The sequence below is a fragment of the Pleurodeles waltl genome, chromosome 5 (genome assembly GCF_031143425.1).
Source record: "Pleurodeles waltl isolate 20211129_DDA chromosome 5, aPleWal1.hap1.20221129, whole genome shotgun sequence".
In the NCBI taxonomy this organism is placed as follows: Eukaryota; Metazoa; Chordata; class Amphibia; order Caudata; family Salamandridae; genus Pleurodeles; species Pleurodeles waltl.
The window spans coordinates 1,588,443,518-1,588,462,891 of NC_090444.1; the positions used below are offsets into that span (position 1 = coordinate 1,588,443,518).

The 19,374-nt window shown below is 44.9% G+C and overlaps 1 protein-coding gene across 6 annotated transcripts in view; it reads left to right on the forward strand.

Annotated features, from left to right (window-relative positions):
* The window catches only part of ASAP2 (ArfGAP with SH3 domain, ankyrin repeat and PH domain 2), a 916,066-nt gene that overhangs the window by 284,059 nt on the left and 612,633 nt on the right, over positions 1–19,374 (forward strand). For all 6 annotated transcript variants that reach the window (XM_069235900.1, XM_069235899.1, XM_069235896.1 and 3 more), the window contains exon 7: positions 1,926–2,011. In XM_069235900.1, coding sequence (XP_069092001.1) covers positions 1,926–2,011 — 86 coding nt within the window. The remainder of the gene's footprint in view (positions 1–1,925; positions 2,012–19,374) is intronic.

Consider the following 19,374-nt stretch of genomic DNA (forward strand, 5'->3'; position numbering starts at 1 on the left):
TTGTTCTTGTCTTCGGGATCTACCTGCAAGCTTTTTAAAAGCAAAACAGTAACCATTGTACTTTTTAGACTGTCAAAGACAACCTCTTTTGAGAATGAGGCATGTATTAGGTTGATTGGGCTACTTTGTTTAAAATCTAGTCGTGTTTGATATTGCACATCTCAGACTGCTACTGCATTAGATAGCCCCAAGAGATACTGTTTAGAATTAAATGTATGTCTCTAAGTAGGGATGCTATAGGTCCCTTCCCAGATGTACCAGCAGACTTGACCTTCATGTTTCCTAGTTGGCTAAGACATTGTACAGCAAAAACATTGTTCATCTTTACGAAAATGCAGCATTGTAGAGTAACATTACCAAACATTGTCATTGCAAAAAAAAAAACACCAGCTTTTAGTTGAAAAATTGATTCAGCACTTGAAAAGACATTATTATTATCAACGACTTTGATGTCTACAGTTCTTTATTTTGTGTGGCGGCTCTCAGACACAAGATGTGGAGTAGTTCTTTTGCTGGTGGACGTTTTGTTTTATTAAGTATTTTTTTCAGATTTAATGACTGTCATCTCAAAACTTTTGAGTATTAAAGAGCTGTGAGCGGTATCAGAAACAAATGTCAATCACCATACACCACACCCCTTGTTTAATCTGTGGCTGATGCATGATTTAGCTTCCCAAAGAGATTATTCCCAGATGTACGCTAAAGCTATCTGGAAGCTGGAGGTAAAATTAGTTTTAGCAACTCTCAAGTCCAGCACTCCATCAAACTCACACATTAGTAATCGGTTTACAGGAGATACGTCATAATATCGATAAGATTAAACATTCTGGTTGAATCATCTAAGGAGAAGAAGCACTTGTGGTCCAGAGATGGAGATATTGACAGAGATCCTTCCTCAGAAGCTCCTTAGTTACCATCTTTTCTGTGAATTCTACCCTTCCTGGAGCCTCAAAGATATAATTGAAGCTTTTCAAAATAATTGTGTTGTAGAGCTTTGTTTCCTTATGGTGCTTTGGTTGTGGTCACTAAAGAAAAGTCAGTTATGATCCTTAAAAAGCCATTTGTGACACTGTTTGGTTTTATCTCGTCTTCAGCAGTATTCACCCTAGTGTCTTCTGCATCGGTTTCCATTAAGACATCCATATCAGTACCAGTGGAGTCGATGTTGACACTAGTGCTTTCTGTGGCATTTGTTCTGACATAAACTTTAGTGGCAGTCTCACAGCTGCTAATACCTTCTACACTATAAACCATTTAGTTGTCTAAGGTTTTGTACACATTGTCTTGTATTTGTACACATTGTCTTCACAGTCAAAGCAGCCTCTGTGAAGGGCCATTCTTAATGAAGGAGATGGACCCATCTTTCTTAATATTGTGATCCGTTTCCCTGCATTTTATGATTTGTACTAGATTATGGAGTGACAACCAATCTGGTTCAATTGGCCTTCTATTTTAAAATGATTATATATGTTTTCCATTATTGTCCTGTTTGCTTACTGTTGAATCATTCTCAGTGTCTCCATGTCAAGTCAGGCAAAGGCAACAAATCTTATTTGGAAAAATAAAGTCTTCCAGTTTCTGTATAGATAATATGGTGTGGTGTGGAAACCTACAAGTCAAGAATTTTCTGAAGTATAGTAGATTTGATTGTTTGGGAAATTTAATCCACATAGCTGAGGCCAGGTACCCAAACGATTGTGTCCTTGAAAAGAAATCTGTATTAAGTCATTTCGAGGAGGTCCTGGGCTATCAACACAGTCCCACAGTCTACCCTTTTATCTTGTTCATCCATGCAACCAGATCTATTGTTTTTTTTAAATTCATTATGCTTTACTCAGCATCATTCAGTTTGCATTTTGCTTATTCCTGTATGCTATTTAAATATATTGGTTAGCCATTACTAATGTGAGTTGATATTTTAACAGTATCTCCTGAAGGTTAATGAGATCAAGATTAAGAAGGGGGTCGACTTACTTCAGAATCTAATAAAATACTTCCATGCACAATGCAAGTAAGTTCTAATACCATTATTATATGACTTGATGTATATTTAAAGGAATGTCTAACTTGTTATTAAATGTGTTATGATAATTTGTCATAGGAAAATAATGTGAACTGCTATTACTGCAGGGAGATGTATGTTGAAGATATGCTTTGGACACTGGGTAGCACGGAGTCTAAACAAACATACAGGAAGTTTATGTTCTAAAAAGGGAAACTTTTTCTTAAAAGGAACAATAAGTGACTGGGGTCAGCAAACAAACTAGATAGTAAAAGAGAGCAACCTGTAACACCTGTTTGACTCTTTCTTGTTCCCAAACTCCTAGGAGGAATCTTGTGCATTTTGGAAGTGGAAACTCTTTCATTGCAGTTTACAAAAGTGCAGGGCAAGTGATGCACAACACTTACTTCCAGTGTAACCCTGGTCGCCGGCTTAATCAGTATACTAGTTTTTTTTCTGGGTAATACCCATAAAATATGAAAAAAGATAACAAAAAGGGGTCACATTATACATATTTCTCTTCCAGGGGATCCTCACCAAAGTTATAGGCACTGAATAGTCTCTCCCACGTGTGGGGATCCCGCAGCACTTCTTAATTTATATTTTATATATATATATTCCATACGAATATCCTTGCTGCTTAAGTTCAGAATACCGAGCCACTCCGGATTCACTTCTACTTCTCAATTGATTTTCTTGGCTGAGAAAAAGACGCGTTTCGACCTCACACGGGGTCTCGATCACATAGCTAGCAGTCTGTTTTCTATGGTTACAATGCATCCTGCACGCTGTGTTAAAAGAAATGGTGAAAAGACCTTCGAGATTGCAAGCTGTCTCATATTCAAGCAAAACACTCTTCAACGTTACCCCATTACCACAAATATCAATCAACTATAATACAGTGAACATTCTGTTTTGTTTTACAATATTTCCATGCAAAAATAACCAATAACAAAATTATTATAAATCTCATGATTGCATTTCTCTCATTATCCCAAAATTTCAGTATTCTGGATTTGTTTTGTACTGATCATCATTCATCAAATACTATTACAGGCACAACCAAATTTTGTTCATCTTCCTACATGCTTATTGTTATAATTCTATCATTTCATTGGATACTTGGAACACAGAGCATAATCACTATTAACAAATCCTGTTACAGTACCCTTTTCCCTTTATTTTTTGCCTCAAACTATAATTGTATCTAATATAATGTTTTCTTATCTTGCTCATGTTGGAATCGTCTCCTCTTCCACAACAACTCTTGACTGCTGAACTCATATTTCACCCATTCCTATAAAGAAATTAAATACATCCGGTTATTGATTTCGTGATGCACCTCTGCTTATTACATGTTTTCTAAATACATAAAAATGTATCCAGAACTCGGTCTAATACTTCTGTTATCCCCCGAAAAACCCTAACCCTACAATGCCTTTTCATCTTTTAAAACTTCCTATTGTTGATTCATCAATAGCATTCTATTATTCAATGTACGATAAAACCTCAGCTTCGATTACAAATGTGAATGCAATTCTTCATTGCTATTCATTCCTTGGGGAATGACACACCCAGTCTGCAAAATAAATCGGGACTCCAGTCTTCGTAGAGCCATGATCCTATCCCCCTCCTCGGGGATTTTTACGAACAGAGTCAGTACCAAAGTAATGTCCAATGACTATTGTGTTCTGCTGAAAATGTTTTACTGTCCCGTAGCTCTGATCATTGCTTGTGGTAGCCCTCCAATGTTCTAATATTCGTTTCTTGACTGGGAAGGTTGTGGATCCTATATACCATTTTCCACACGGGCATAGAATGGCATATACCAGAAAACTCTGTACCACAATTAATCAATCTAGGGATCCTCCATTTCTTTTTTAATCTCTGTAGGGTGACCTCCTGTACATTGCAACTGTATTTGCAGGCATTACATCATCTGCATCTGCGAAAGCCCTTAGTTTGCTCTAACCAGTTAGTTTTTCTTGTGGTCAGGTGACTATGTACTAACATATCTTTTAAGGACAGATTTCTTTGGTACGTAATCATGGGGGTACTCTCTATTCTTTCGTTCAACACTCGATCCTGTAATAAGATACCCCATTTGTTCTTCAAAATATGCCTCAGTTTTCCCAATTGATTGTTGTATTTGGTGACAAACCTCACCGGAAAATTACCTTCATGTTTTTCTTTCTTTTTCGGACATTGAGATCTAAACAGTGCATCCTATCTTCTTACTTTGTCTGCCCTGACACTAGCTTGTTTCAATGCTTTTTTAGGGTAGTTTTTTTTTGCTAACCGTTTTGTCATTTTTTCCTTAGTTGCCTGATGTTTGCTTCAAACTATTGTTCCCTTTCGCCCACAAATACTCACTATAGGGGATACTCCACTGAAAACTAGGGGGGTGGTAACTTGCTGCATGCAAGTTTGAATTCCCTGTGGTTTTCTTTTTAAATAGCTCAGTAATCAAGTCTCTAGCTCTAACAGCTAATCGTAGATCTAAAAATTCAATAGCATCTTGACTATACTTCAAATTGACATCATTTTTATTCAGTTTCCTGTGGAAAACCTTCAAATCAATTACACTCCTCTCCCACACAAAGAACATATTATCTATGTACCTAAGCCAAACACTGACTTTGTCCGTCCAGTTTGCCAGATCTCTACCCCAGAGCACCTGCTCCTCCCAGCAGCCACCCACAAATAAATCTCTGCAGCCTATAAAATGCTGAGGCCAAATTTTATTTTCATTTTTTTTTTTAAAGAGACCAATTATTTTATATGTCACTATAAAGAATAAGTCACCATAGGAAGTGTTTCACAAACTTTTTTTTTTTACAAAAAAAAAAACAATAAAAGACAGAATTAGCCATGCACCGAGAAACCACTAATAAAACTAGTATTGTGCCTTTAAGAACTTCACAGTACACCCAGTTTCCCATCATGCCCTACAGGTGACAGTTAGGTCAGTTCGTTTTTTGGGCTCCTGAGAACAGGATCCTAGGCACTAAAATCTGAGCTCTGCCTTTTTTGGCAAAAACTAGAGGAAATGTTTTCTAAAACCTTGTTTTAAGGCTTTTTACACAACATCCTTTAAGGAGCAGAGTAGTCTTATGCCTTTTTTCTGACAGAGGAGTGTTCTTTTTATGATGGAATGCCTTCACTTTTTGTGACGTGCCCTCCCTGTGGCAAGAAGATGGCACAAACAGATCCACACAGGGCCTGTACTACTTCCCCTCTTGAGTATCATCATTTTGACTCATGCACTGTCTGAAAACTCACAAGAAGAGCATTGACAAAGAGTAAAAAATCATTGTCCGTGGACTTCAGGGATAGAAACAGGAAAAAGCTGTTGAATCTACCAGAAGCCATGGGGAAGGTATGTTTACATTGTTGCAGCATGAACCCTTGGTTATTATGAATTAAGATGGTTACAACTCTAGAATATTAAGTATGAAAATAAATATTTATTTGGGACCCACATGTGGATGTGAAGTTCAAGTGTGTAATGGGATGGAGATAAGTATCTTGCAAAATAGAAATATCTATTTTATGCCTGTCAATGTATGCTGATATCAGCATAACCTTACTTAAGCCAACAAACATTTCAATGTTCTGTCATTGCTCCGAGTCTTTTACAAGAGTAGTGTTCTCTGATGATGGAGTAACCACTACTAAAAACTTGAAAATGTTTCTGCATTACCACCCACCCTTCTCTCTCCCATGACCTCCTACACAGATGCTGTGGCTAAATTGGGTGTCAGAAGAAGCAAAAAATGATTTACCATGCACTCCATGCATGGAATACCAAAGCCTCTCATTATGCCTGTGATCTTAACTAACTAGATGAGATTAGAACTCACTAGTGGACACTATAATTTTTATGCCACATATATCAGATGTTGAAAGGGCTGATTCAGGAGCTCCTTGACAACAACTAGGTTGCTCTAGGGTTTTAGAATCCAAAATATATGTTAAAAAACACTCCAACATGATTATGGTAGGATAACAAGGTGAAGATCTAGGACCTTTAGCCTCAGAGATGGCTCCAGTCTCCCACCTTTAGGATGTAAAGAAGGAATGGAACATATTGGATATTAAAGCAGTAGAGAGGGTGTTTGTCCTTGCAAATTGTGTAGATGTTTGAGTAGATTTACACCTATCGCAAAATAGCCAGACCTTTTCTTCATGGATTGCTGATTCCCCCCACACCCCTCCCCCTTTATTGAGTATCCAGGAACTCGAGCGCTAATTAAGGAGACCTGAATAAATGAGCTACCTACTAGATTCAACAGAAAGCCTAAACAGTTAAAGCATCACCATTTAGTTATTTGTTTTTTAATCAGTCAAGAAGGGACGTCTGACATCCTGTCCTGCCACAGTGAAATCTTTCAAGAGTGATATCAGAGCCTTCATTTTACAGGGAACCTCTCTTGACAATTGCAATATAGATTATCTATATCAGTAAGAATCATGCAGCAGTGGGGTGGGCAGGGGTTTGGCCTGATGGAGTCCTTGAAGTGAACGCCATCAGTGCCCGCTGGATCATAAATAGCGCTGAGAAGCATCATATCCAAACAGCATTACCAACAGTTTTTTTCCACAAATAATAAAATCTTTCCAGCAGCTGCACTCTCAAGGTGCCCTAAGAATCTCTATGTTGGTGCTCTGAAATCATCCATGTAAATCTTCATTCTTGGTGCAAACTGCCTTTGTCATCTTTACTTTCTGGAGCAGTTTATCATTGGATATGATGTTTTCTTCCATGTCTGATATATTGTTATCCAGTCTGTCCTTTATGTTATCCACCCTTTGTGGAAAAGAGTCATTTTTTCCATCAATAGCTGCAAGGCTAGACCCATAGCAAAGTTTTCCTGACAGGGTCCCCATATTCAGATATGTTGGGTGCAGATTCTGGTGGAACCAAAGAACTGATCCTCTCAAGCAAAGGAGAAAAAAAACATTTTTTACATATATTTTCTCTATAATAGGTTGCATCAAAGGTGCCGACCACAGTAAAATGAGCAGTGGGCCTTTTCAACAAGCTAAGAGCAAATTACATTTAGGATGACTTTGCACTGTGGAGGAGAAAGTCTCTGATTGGAGAAATAAGAGAAGACATTAGATGCTGCAGTCCACCCCTTTATATCTAGCAGACAACCGGGTAGCAGTTTTCACTGGGAAACAGTGTAGCCTCACTCACCACCAAAAAGCATGGATGTCAGTTCATGACCATGATTATTCCAATACAGAACGCCGCAGTACAGAGGCCACACAAAGAAACAGACATCACTGCAGCCATCCTTGCCCCAGGCTGTAGGTAGCAAACAGATGAGATCCATCGATCTTGGACCCTCAGCACATCAGCCAAGATAGTGCACAATGCTTAACAAAACTTCCTCCTGTGTCACCTCCAGGCACAGGGCCCCAGCCTCCCTGACCCAGTTGTCCACAGTAGAGTGGCTGCCAGAAGAGGAAAACAGGTCTGCAGTTTGGGGAATTGATGTCAGGTAGTCACCAGAGAAGTGTTAGGTATTCCAGATGCACTTGGGAAGAGGTAGCAGGAACTTGCGCTTAGCCCTGATAGCCAATTGAGATAGCCAATTCAGACCCAAGCAGCAAGACTATGATGTCCATTGCCTCATCTAATCGTTGCCAGGCAAAAATGTCATTCCACAGCCAGGCTGAAATGTTTAGGATAGTCTGGGTAACAGAACCACACAGCTTCTCCCCCTACAGGGCATACACTGATGACTCGTAGCAAGAAATCCATAAACAAGTTTGGAGGGTCAACTCAAGTAGCAGCAGGATAATAAATGTTATGTCCCTTCCTTCTAGAGCTCTTGAATCAAACAGCCATTTCGCTGTTCAGCTGTCTTTTATCTCTTGCTATAAACTTTAACTTTCAGAAGTTGTGACATGCTAAATTTTATGTTGTATTTGGAATCCATTTACCGTGCTAGGATAAATGCCTGTCCTGAGTTGCAGATAACCCCTCAAGTGCCTTTTGAAACTGGAGATGATGCCTGTATGTTTCCAAAGTATGTGTCCAGCTGTACACTGTATTGTATTCTGAATTGCCACTGACATTAAAATAATGTTGGCATAGAGGTACTGCTGATGTTTAGATGATGCACGCAACATAAAGGTTTCTTGAGTTCTAGTATGGATTTGAGCAAGAATATGTTTTAGGAAGATGTTTGTGCACTGATTTACTGTAGGAAGTTGGCTCTGTATATACTATTTCAAAGTAAGAAATAGTGTGCACAGAGTCCAAGGGTTCCCCTTAGAGGTAAGATAATGGCAAAAATAGATAATTCAAATGCTCTATTTTGTGATAGTGTGGTCGAGCAGTAGGCTTATCAGAGGGTAGTGTTAAGCATTTGTTGTACACACTCAGGCAATAAATGAGGAACACACACTCAAAGATTTACTCCAGGCCAATAGGTTTTTATATTGAAAAATATATTTTCTTAGTTTATTTTAAGAACCACAGGTTCAAGATTTACAGTTAATACTTTAAATGTAAGGTACTTCACTTAGATACTTTAGGAACTTTGAATGAAAGCAATATCATGTACAGTCTTTGTAAAAATGGCAATAAGCTATTTTCAAAGTGGACACTGCAAAAATCAACAGTTCCTGGGGGAGGTAAGTAAAGGTTAGTTTTGGAGGTAAGTAAAACACTTACAAGTCTCAGTCCTGGGGCATAGGCAGCCCACCGTTGGGGGTTCAGGGCAACCCCAAAGTTACCACACCAGCAGCTCAGGGCTAGTCATGTGCAGAGGTCAAAGAGGTGCCCAAAACACATAGGCGCCTATGGAGAACAGGGGTGCTCCGGTTCCAGTCTGCCAGCAGGTAAGTACCTGCATCCTCGGGGGCAGGCCAGGGGGGTTTTGTAGAGCACTGGTGGGGGACACGAGAAGGCACACAAAGTACACCCTCAGCGGCATAGGGGAGGCCGGGTGCAGTGAGCAAAGCAGGCGTTGGGTTTTGTATAGAAAACAATGGAGGGACACGGGGGTCACTCTAGCGTTGCAGGCAGGCACAGGGGGGGCTTCTCAGGACAGGCACAGCGGGGGCTTCTCTGGACAGCCACCATCTGGGCTAGGCAGAGGGTCGCCTGGGGGTCACTCCTGCGTCGAAGTTCGGTTCCTTCAGGTCCTGGGGGCTGCTGGTGCAGTGTTGGTTCCAGGTGTCGGTCCCTTGTTACAGGCAGTTGCGGTCAGGGGGAGCCTCTGGATTCTCTCTGCAGGCATCGCTGTGGGGGCTCAGTGGGGTCGTCTCTGGTTACTCACGGGCCCGCAGTCGCCGGGGAGTCCTCCCTGAGGTGTTGGTTTTCTGCAGGTCGAGCCGGGGGCTTCGGGTGCAGAGTGTAGAGTCTCACGCTTCCGGCGGGAAACGTGAAGTCTTTGGAAGTTGCAGGTTTTGAACAGGGCTGCTGTTCACGGGAGTTTCTTGGTCCTGTAGTCCAAGGCAGTCCTCTGAGGCTTCAGAGGTCGCTGGTCCCTGTCGGATGTGTCGCTGGAGCAGGTTTTCGAAGTTGGAGACAGGCCGGTAGGGCTGGGGCCAAATCATTTGTCGTCTTCCTCCTTCTCTGCAGGCTTGTAGGTCAGCAGTCCTACTTCTTTCTTCAGATTGCAGGAAAATGATTTCCTGGGATTTGGGGAGCCCCTAAATACTGAATTTAGGGGTGTGTATAGGTCTGGGAGGGCAGTAGCTAATGGCTACTGTCCTTGAGGGTGGCTACACCCTCTTTGTGCCTCCTCCCTGTGGGGAGGGGGGCACATCCCTAATCCTATTGGGGGAATCCTCCAGACTCAAGATGGAGGATTTCTCAAGGCAGGGGTCAACTCAGCTCAGGACACCTTAGGGGCTGTCCTGACTGGTGGGTGACTACTCCTTGTTTTTCTAATTATCTCCTCCAGCCTTGCCGCCAAAAGTGGGGGCAGTGGCTGGAGGGGCGGGCATCTCCACTAGCTCGGATGCCCTGGGGCGCTGTAACAAAAGTGGTGAGCCTTTGAGGATCCCCACCAGGTATTACAGTTGCTGCAGGGGGAGGTGAGACGCACCTCCACCCAGTACAGGCTTTGTTCCTGGCCGCAGAGTGACAAAGGCACTCTCCCCATGTGGCCAGCAACATGTCTGGTGGGTGGCAGGCTGGCAGGAACTGGTCAGCCTACACTAGAAGTCGGGTAGGTATTCTCTAAGATGCCCTCTGGGTGTATTTTACAATCAGTTGCACACTGGCATCAGTGGGCATTTATTGTGCTGAGAAGTTTGATACCAAACTTCCCAGTTTTCAGTGTAGCCATTATGGAACTGTGGAGTTCGTGTTTGACAAACTCCCAGACCATATACTCTTATGGCTACCCTGCACTTACAATGTCTAAGGTTTTGCTTAGACATTGTAGGGGCATAGTGCTCATGCACATATGCCCTCACCTGTGGTATAGTGCACCCTGCCTTAGAGCTGTAAGGCCTGCTAGACGGGTGACTTACTTATGCCACAGGCAGTGTGAGGTTGGCATTGCACTCTGAGGGGACAATTGTGGAGACAAAGATACAGTTTAGGGAAAGAACACTGGTGCTGGGGCCTGGTTAGCAGGCTCCCAATACACTTTGAAATCATAACTTAGCATCAGCAAAGGCAAAAAGTTAGGGGGTAACCATGCCAAGGAGGCATTTCCTCACATTTACTTACTGTGAATTATTAAGATCCTTTTGTCATTTAGTGCAGATGTAAATTACCAGAGCCAACAAAAGAGGCCACCTTTGTGGTTCTCCCAAAAACCAGGAGTGACCCACTCGATGTAAGCTCTTGCGGGCCATTGTCTCAAGTAAATACAGAGTAGAAAATTCTGGGGAAATTGATCACCAGTGGACTGCCCCTTGGTGATTAAGGGCCTGGTACACCAGGATCAAAATCGAATAATTCCGGGCTGGTAGACCTGTGTAAACTGAGCTGATTTTTCTGTGTGACAGATATGATTTAGGATCATATCTGGTGGTGGCTGTCCTAGACATTGAGAATGCCTTTGACATCTGGGGATGGTGGTATTTGGTTGCAGCTTTATGGAAAGTAGGGGGTAGGTGGATATTTGCCTAAATTAATAAATGTATTGTACACCAAGCCGATGGCCAAGGTACGCACAGGGGAAACCTCACTAGCTGGACCATGTGTAGGCAATCTAGTCTGGGGTGTCCATTGCACCTGCGTTGTTTGTGGTCGTGATAGAGCCGCCACCCTGTGTGACGTACATATTCCATCTCTATGCTAATGAGGCACTGGTTTACTTAAGGGACCCGAAATATAGCCTCCACAGAATAATGTGTATAATGATACAGTTTTGCAACATTTCTGGTCTAACTGGGACAAATCTTATGTCTTCCCCATGACACCTCTTGAAAATCAACTCAAAATTGGCATTGGTGTTCCCGGTTTAAGTGTGAATTCATACATTTAATTATTTGGGGATTCAAATTTATTACAATGTGAATATCTTTCAGGCAGAGAATCTCAATAAAACTCTAACTAAAATAAAGCAGACTATTAACTTCTGGACTAGGCTTTTCTTGTCACCATTGGGCCGGGTGGCATTCTCCAAAATATTAAAATCCCCAATATTATAGTACTTTGTGTCATTTCCTATAATCTTTAATAAAGCCTTTTCAGCAGCCTTGAATGCTATATTGTCAGACTTAATTTGAAGTGAGACCTATAAGAGAATAGCGACTATGATGCCCCTGAGCTGAAGGCGGCATAGGCTCTCCACACTTGCAGATTTACTACTTGTATCGCAGCTGATATGGCCAATGAGGTAGTAGGGCTGTGAGATGGATCACAAGATGCTGGAGGTGCGGGCTTCGCTTGGGACGACCTCCCTAGTTGGCGCATGCTGGGCATGGCAAGACGGAATAGCTCATGTGCCAGATCTCTAATATCTGCTATTTACTGTTGATCCTGATACACACAGATAGGGAGATGAAACGATATGCACTGGAAGTCCCGCCTTGGTGTCTGCCTTAATTTAGAGACCTATTTAGGATTTTCAAGACCCTGAAAAAAGCAGACATCAGGATGGTGAGTAATTTATGTGCAAATGGGATGCTGCTATTATTTGAGTCATTTCAAGCAGAATGTGGTAGACCTGCGGGGACAGTTTATGACCTGTAATGCTCTGGTCATGCCTGCTATCCAACATGGAAGATGGAGGATGTGGAGCCCCCAATCCTGCAAACGCTGCAAAGAATTCTGTCCGTCAGCCTCTGCCGACACGCAGTAACTAGCCTATGCATTGCTATGGGGCCTGCATTTAATATGAATCTGTCACAGTTGAAGTTGATGTAGGAACAGACTATAGGTAAGGAAATCCTTGATAATGTTTGGGGTAGTAACCTCAAATACAACAAGGCAATAACTCGAAACCCCACTTTGAATTTATATAAATTTATTACTGACACCAGGGGCCTTTTTCCCATCCTGCTTGGCCAAAGTGTACCCAGGTATACTAGATGTTTTCCTAAGATGTTGACAGGAGAAAGCAGACTTCTTCCACAGAATGTAGTAGTGTGTTTGTGTCTTGCAGTACTGGGTGAAGATTTTGGAAGATATAGATAAGGTTTCTGGCCAGAGTGTTGTCCTTGAACCCTTCACCCGCTTACTGGGTCAGGATAATCAAAAATTAGTGTAAGAAAATTGTAGATTTGTGGATCTGGCCCTAGTGGTAGCTGAATGAAAGTACTTTCCAGTTGACAAGTGGTTAGTGGATTTGAAAATATGGGCTACTGCAAAATTTACTGCTCTACTTGTACAACAGAATGGCACTGTGAAACCAGAGCAACATATGTGTGAGACACAATCCAGTTAGCCATAGGGGATAAAACAGATGATACACTCCCCCCACATTCTTCCCCCCCCCACCACCATCACCCACAAACAGATCCAGGCCTCTCATTTATTTTCTCCTTTTTAGGTCGAGCCTCCAAGACCTGTTGTATACACTTTGTGAGCTTACATCTCGCCCATTGCTTTTTATTTGTTATTTGATTTGTCCATCCAAAATGCTTGCTTGCTAGTGGTGAATCCTTCCCCTTTTTCCCACTTTTTTGTCTTTTGTTTCCTTCCACGGCACCCAGACCAAGTATTTTATCTTTATGCTGTGGTTCTTTGTGTTCGTTTTGTGGGACTATTATTTTCTTTGTTGTCTGCTCATGTTATTGTTTGACTGTCTACCTACAGCATTCATCCATCCCACCTCCTCCCATGTTGCTGCATGCCTGCCCCTCCTATCTCTGTGTCGCTGTTTTTATATATAATTTATGCGTGTTTTATCAGCATTGAACCGCCTTCTCATTGAGGGCACGAGGGACATTGTGTGCCCCTCTTTTACAGGGTACATTGAACTGCCGTATTAATCAGCGTTGATGATTTTTTTTTCTTCTTCTTTTTTTTATTTTTTATAAGCAATTTTATTGATTTTTGAAGATACAGAAAAATACACCACAGGGTAAAAGACATGGATCGACAAGGAAAAATGATTCTTTGCATGCAGATAATTGTACACCTTGATAAATAACCCAAAGAGACAGAATCAGTCCACACCCGCCAACTCCAAGTCTCTTGTGTCCCTGAAAGTTCATGGTAGGAGACCCAGCCCTTTCCCCACACCTTTATATGTTTGTGTGGACACCCTCTTGCCTCATAAACTGACCTTTCTTGGCTAGTGCACCAGTCAACCCCGTGCCTCAACTTCAGAAGGGACGGTGTTGTGGGGGAGTTCCAATGAACTGTAATGTCTTGTTTTGCTACCATCAGCGCAGTACCCACAAAAGTTCTCTCTGCCCTTGAGTCCCCCACTCAGTCCATCACACCCAGCAAAACCAATGCCAGAGACACCTGCTGCCCCATCCCACCACCACATGCAGTTCTCAAAAGAGCTTTTGCCAGTAGAGCGCAATTTGTGGGCATCCCCATACCAAGCGAAAAAAAGTCTGCAGGTCCCTCCCTGCACCTGGGGCAGTAGGGGGGGGAGTTTGGAGCCCAGCTTGATGCATTTGCGCTGGTGAGAGGTATGCCCCATACAGGAAGTACAGTTGTATCAGTCTCAGTCTGGACCGATATAGCTATCAACCTGGGCACCATCAATGCATCCTGCCAGTCTGCCTCCTCCAGTGGACCCAGCCAACCCTCCAGCGGGCCCGAAGATGGTCTGAGTCACCCGGAGTATTGTTGATTAGCATTCTATAGAGCTGGGAAATAACCCCGTTCCCTAGAGCCCCCCCTCAGCACCTTGGCCTCTAGCGGGCTATGTTCTGGTTTTGTGTCGACGCGCGGTAAGTGTACTTGAAGGGCATGTCAGAGTTGGAGGTATTTATAAAACTGTGTGTGGGCAAGTTGATGGGTAGCCTGTAGGTCTTGAAAGGTTCTTTCGGTTCCCTCCCCTCCACACATCTCCCAACAAAGATAGGCCCAGCTGATCCCACCTTCCAAACCCACGCAAAGCCGCCGATTCTTTCAGTCAAGTACCATGCCATAGGGGGGTCTGCTGGGTAACTACATTCTCCCAACACGTATGCCGCAAAGCTGCCCACCAGAGGAAAGCCACCTTTGTTATTGGTTCGAGGTCGCAAGGGAATGGGTATCCGTAGAGGAATGCTAGTATCTGAGGAAAGCTCAGAGCCGTCAGTTCAAGCTGATAAGCCGGATCCGCCCAGCCCCCATTAAACTAGTCGTAAATGACCAGCTATTGTGTTGCCAAATAGTACAGTTGTAGGTTGGCCATGCCCATCCCACCTTCGTCAATACTCCTGCTGCTCAGTCTAGGGCCCGGAACCACAAGCGAGGGATTGGAAGCAGAAAGTTCTGAAGAGCATACAAGAACCGTGGCAAGATCATCATTTTTATTAGGCCACACTACCCAAAGTGTTTAATGGCAGGGATTGCCAGCTCGTCAAGTCTGCCTTCACCCGAGACGCCAGTGGGGTTATGTTCAGGGCCCATGTCAGCTCAGGGAGGAGAGTCACCCAGACTCCCAAATATTTAAAGCACAGTCATCGGATAGAGACCTGAGCTTGCCAATCATAACAGTCCTTTGAGGGGGCAAGTGGTACCAACACCGACTTAACCAGATTAATTCTCAAGACTGACGCCTCCTCAAAGCAATGCATCAGATGAAGGCTCCGCGGGCCGGTTTCACTAGGGTCTGCCATATACAATAGGACGTCATCGGCGTACAATGGCATGCGATCCTCGTAAATGTGTGATCCCAGCTCCACCCGCGGTATATTGGGTCCATCCTAACCAGGCGAGCTAAGGGCTCGATTGCCAGAGCAAATAGAAGTGGAGATAAAGGACAGGCCTGACGCGTCCCTTGACAAATGGAGAAGGCAAATGATAACACGTTGTTCACCCGAACCTGTTCTACTGGATTGATGTATAGAGCTTGGACCATCTGACAAAATCATGGCCCCATGCCCGTCTGGTTTAGCACCAAACATAAGTATTCCCAGTCCACTGTATCTAAGGCTTTTTTGAAATCAATAAAAAGGAGTGCAAAATCAGAGGGAATGCGGTGAAGTCGAGCCAGCGCTACATGGAGACAACGTATACAATGACGCGTACCCCAGTTGGTCATAAAGCCGCATTGATCGGGGTGAATCAAAAGCGGCAGGACCCCCTTGAGACAGGTCGCAAGAATTTTGGCATAGATTTTTATTTTGCTATTAAGTGAAATTGGTCTGTAATCCGTGCAAGACCTGGTCGATGGCTGTGTCTTAGGGAGCACCACTATGGTGGCCGTGTCCCTTCCATCTGGAAAAGAACCAACCTGGGCCACTTCATCGTAGAGGTCCTGAAGATGAGGCGTTAACCTTTCTTTAAACATTTTGTAATATTCCAGCGGAAACCCATCGGTTTTCTCTGCCCCAGTGATATGATTGCCGTCCTTATTTCCTCCCCCGTTATAGGTTCATCAAGGATATCTATGTCAGTTTGTGGCAACTCTGGGAGGGGAACATCGTTTAAGAATTGTCGGGTATGTCCTTGGATAATCGTCAAGGGTGCTTTGTATAATATGCTGTAGTAAGAGGCAAAAGTATCCGCTACCTTTTGTAGCTTGGTGACCACTCCCCACCTTGTGTTGCTAATTTCGGGGGTAATTCTAGATGCGTCATGGTGTGATAACAATCAATAAAGCAGTTTCCCATTTTTGTCTCCTCACCCATATACATGGGCAGTGGAGGCGCGCCATAAGTGTCTTGCTAGGAGAGGTCGCGTATCTCCTCCCGTACGAGCATAAGTTGCCGATTTGGTGCCTCAGTGGGCTGTGTGGATTGTTTAGCCTCCAGACGGAGGGCTTGGGCTTCCAAACTAGAGATGTAAAGCCTCTGGGATCGTTCCCAGGCGCGGACCAGTCCCTTCGCAGCTCCCCTTACCACTGCCTTTCACGCTCTCCACAGGATCCCTGCCAAGGGGACCAAGTTCGTGTTGAGGGAAAAATGTTCCTGAATAACTTCTTGCAATTGTTGGGTAAAGGATTTGTTCTGTAAGTACCATGCATTCAACAGCCACATTGGGCGGGTGACTGCCGAAGCTGCCCCCAGCACAAGCTGCAGTGGAGCATGATCGGAGATACCCAGAGGAAAGATCTCAATGTGCGTGAGTTGGCTCCAGTCAGTAGCCAGCAATAGAATGAGGTCTATCCTAGATTGTGTTCGGTGTGCTGCTGAGGTGTGTGTAAACCGAGTTTGTTGTGGATGCCAGATTCTCCATGCATCGCATAACCCCAGGGATGCCATCCAGTTCGTCAGGCTGGAGGCTGCCTCCTGGCTATGGTGGAGTGGAGGTCCCAAAATGTCCTGTAATGGGTCCGGGCCGCGTTAAAGTCTCCACCTGTCAGAGTGGTCCCCTGAGGCAGATCCAGGACTATTTTGGAAAGGTTGTTTAGAACTGTGCGCAGGGACGCCAGAGGGGCGTATGCGCATATAACGTTAAGTGTAAGCCCCTAGATGCACCTGGACAGGACCAAGAACTGCCTTTGGGATCCCGCTGTACTTTTGTAACCATCATGGGAAAGGATCAGCGCAACATCACTGCCACCCCTCTTGACCCGCGAACAAACCCGGCGTGGTAAACCCTGTCAAAGCCTCTACGCGCTAGAAAAGGACAATGGTCCCCAAGTAGGTGGGTCTCCTGAAGCAGGAGCAAATCAGGTTGATGGTGGTGGACATATGTGAGGATGGCTGTGCGCTTAATATTATCCAGAAGTCTGTTAACGTTCCAAGAGAGAACTTGTGTTGGTCCTACCATTTATGTGTGTATAGGTCGATGGAACATTACAGTCGGAGGCCATACCGCCCGTGCCGCAGAGTGGCGAGTGGGACCGTCGTCTCCATGTCTCCATCCCAGTAAGCACAGTATATGTCTAAGACCCTGTGTGTCTGAAGTAAGAGGAAAGCAAATAACTCTCAACCACAACATGAGCTGCCCCATGTCCGGTAAACCCTTGAACGTCCCAACTTCCGCCCCACCTAAAGCATCTGTCGCACTCATACAACATTTAACTCTTAGTGGTGACTCTTCCATAAAGCCGACTGTGTTGATCAAAATTCATTAGACAGTTACATAACAAAAAATAACCAAGTGCTGGGATTAATTGACCCTTCCCCGTTCCTCCCGGAAACTCAAAGCGTTGGAATCCAGGACAGATCAGAGTCACTGGGGGGGGGTCCCCCGAGCCAGGGGGCAACCCCTTGCCAATAGCCCCGCTACTTCCCCTTGAGTCTCGTTTGTGACCTTCTCTCTGTGGGGGTGGGGGGCGGACCGGCAGACCCATCCCGCAACCGCATCATGGGTGAGCCCGGCTGGGACCCAGCCGTCCTCTGCACCTCCCAAACCGGGTACGGCATCGCTGGTTCCTTGGACATGAAGACAGGTGATCCAAGCCCAGGGCTGGCCGCCCCTGCTGGGGGCCGTCTCCAGATGTTGTCAGCAGATGCTCCTCAGTCAGCCACGTCCAGGCCGCTGTAGGAGACTGGAAAAAAGGGGTTTTGTTAGCATGTACCACTCTGAGGTGAGCCGGGAAAAGAAGACGGTATGGTATTTCCATTGCCCTCAATTTCTGCTTTACTTCAGTGTAGGAGCGGCGTTGTTGTTGAACCTCCCTGGTGTAATCCTGGAACACAAGGACCTTTGCTCCATTTCAGTGCAGTTCACCCTGGGCATGGGCCGCCTGCAACACAGCATCCCTGTCTTTATAGTTTAAAAATCGAAGTATCATTGGTCCCGGTGAGGACCCCGAGCAGGCCTGGCCTGCAGCGTTCTATGAGCCCGTTCTATGGCAAACCAAAGTGTGAGGCAACTCGGTGGCACCCAGGATTTAATCCAGTCCTCTAGAAAGGAGGAAAAGGAAGAAGTCTCTGTGTTTTCAGGGACTCCAATTATGCGGATGTTGTTGCATCGTGAGTGAGTTTTGGCGTCCTTTGCACTGCGGTGTAACTCGGATGTCTGCACAAGATGCTGGACGACCTGCGTTTTTATGGTAGTCATTTTGTCTTCCACACTGGACAATCTGGATTCTGCCTCCGTGATCCTTGCTGTAGCATTGCGCAGATCTTGGTGCACCAGGGCCGCATCCACTCTGCCCTCCCCAATTTTTGTCTCTACAGCTGTTTGGGAGGAATGTATGGCCTGAAGGATGGTGGTCACATCTCCTGGGGGCAGGGACATCCCTCCGTCCCCCCCTCACCCACAGAGGTCAAGCCAGCGCCCGTGACGAACTGGTCTATGTGCATTTGCGCTGATGTTGACCGGGCTAGTTTGTCCCTGCCCATTGTGGCCCTCAGCTGGTTCACAGCCTGTTATAACCAAGGCAAGTATTTTGGGGCTCCAGCATCCTTCACTCCAGGGCCCAGCGCAAGTCTATCTGGGGCTCCACGACTGAGTGTCTCCACTCCATGGCTTGCGGCCGTAGCTCCCCTTCCTCAAAACATGGAGCTACCGCCCAGATCACCAGACCCTCTCCTACGTCCACCGGATTCCAGCAGGTCCGCACCACTGTGCCTCTCACCCCTCTGTATTTGTGCCGCCGCCCCTCCTCTGCAGATCCACACCGCCGGCTGCCCTGAGCCAGACCCCTCTCGTCCTCTCTGGGTGCCACCAGTCTCCAGTGTGGGCCTCCCCCGATACCAGGGGATCCCCCATCCCCTCCCACTGCTCCAGCCGGAACACTAAGGAAGGGGAGCCACCATAGTCTCTTATTCGGGGGGACTCAGCAGTCTTACCCCCCCACCCCAGTCCACAGTCACTCTCCCCGCTCCTACCTCCATTGCCAGGGGATGCCACAGGTCCGCAGGACCCAGTCTTTCTAAGC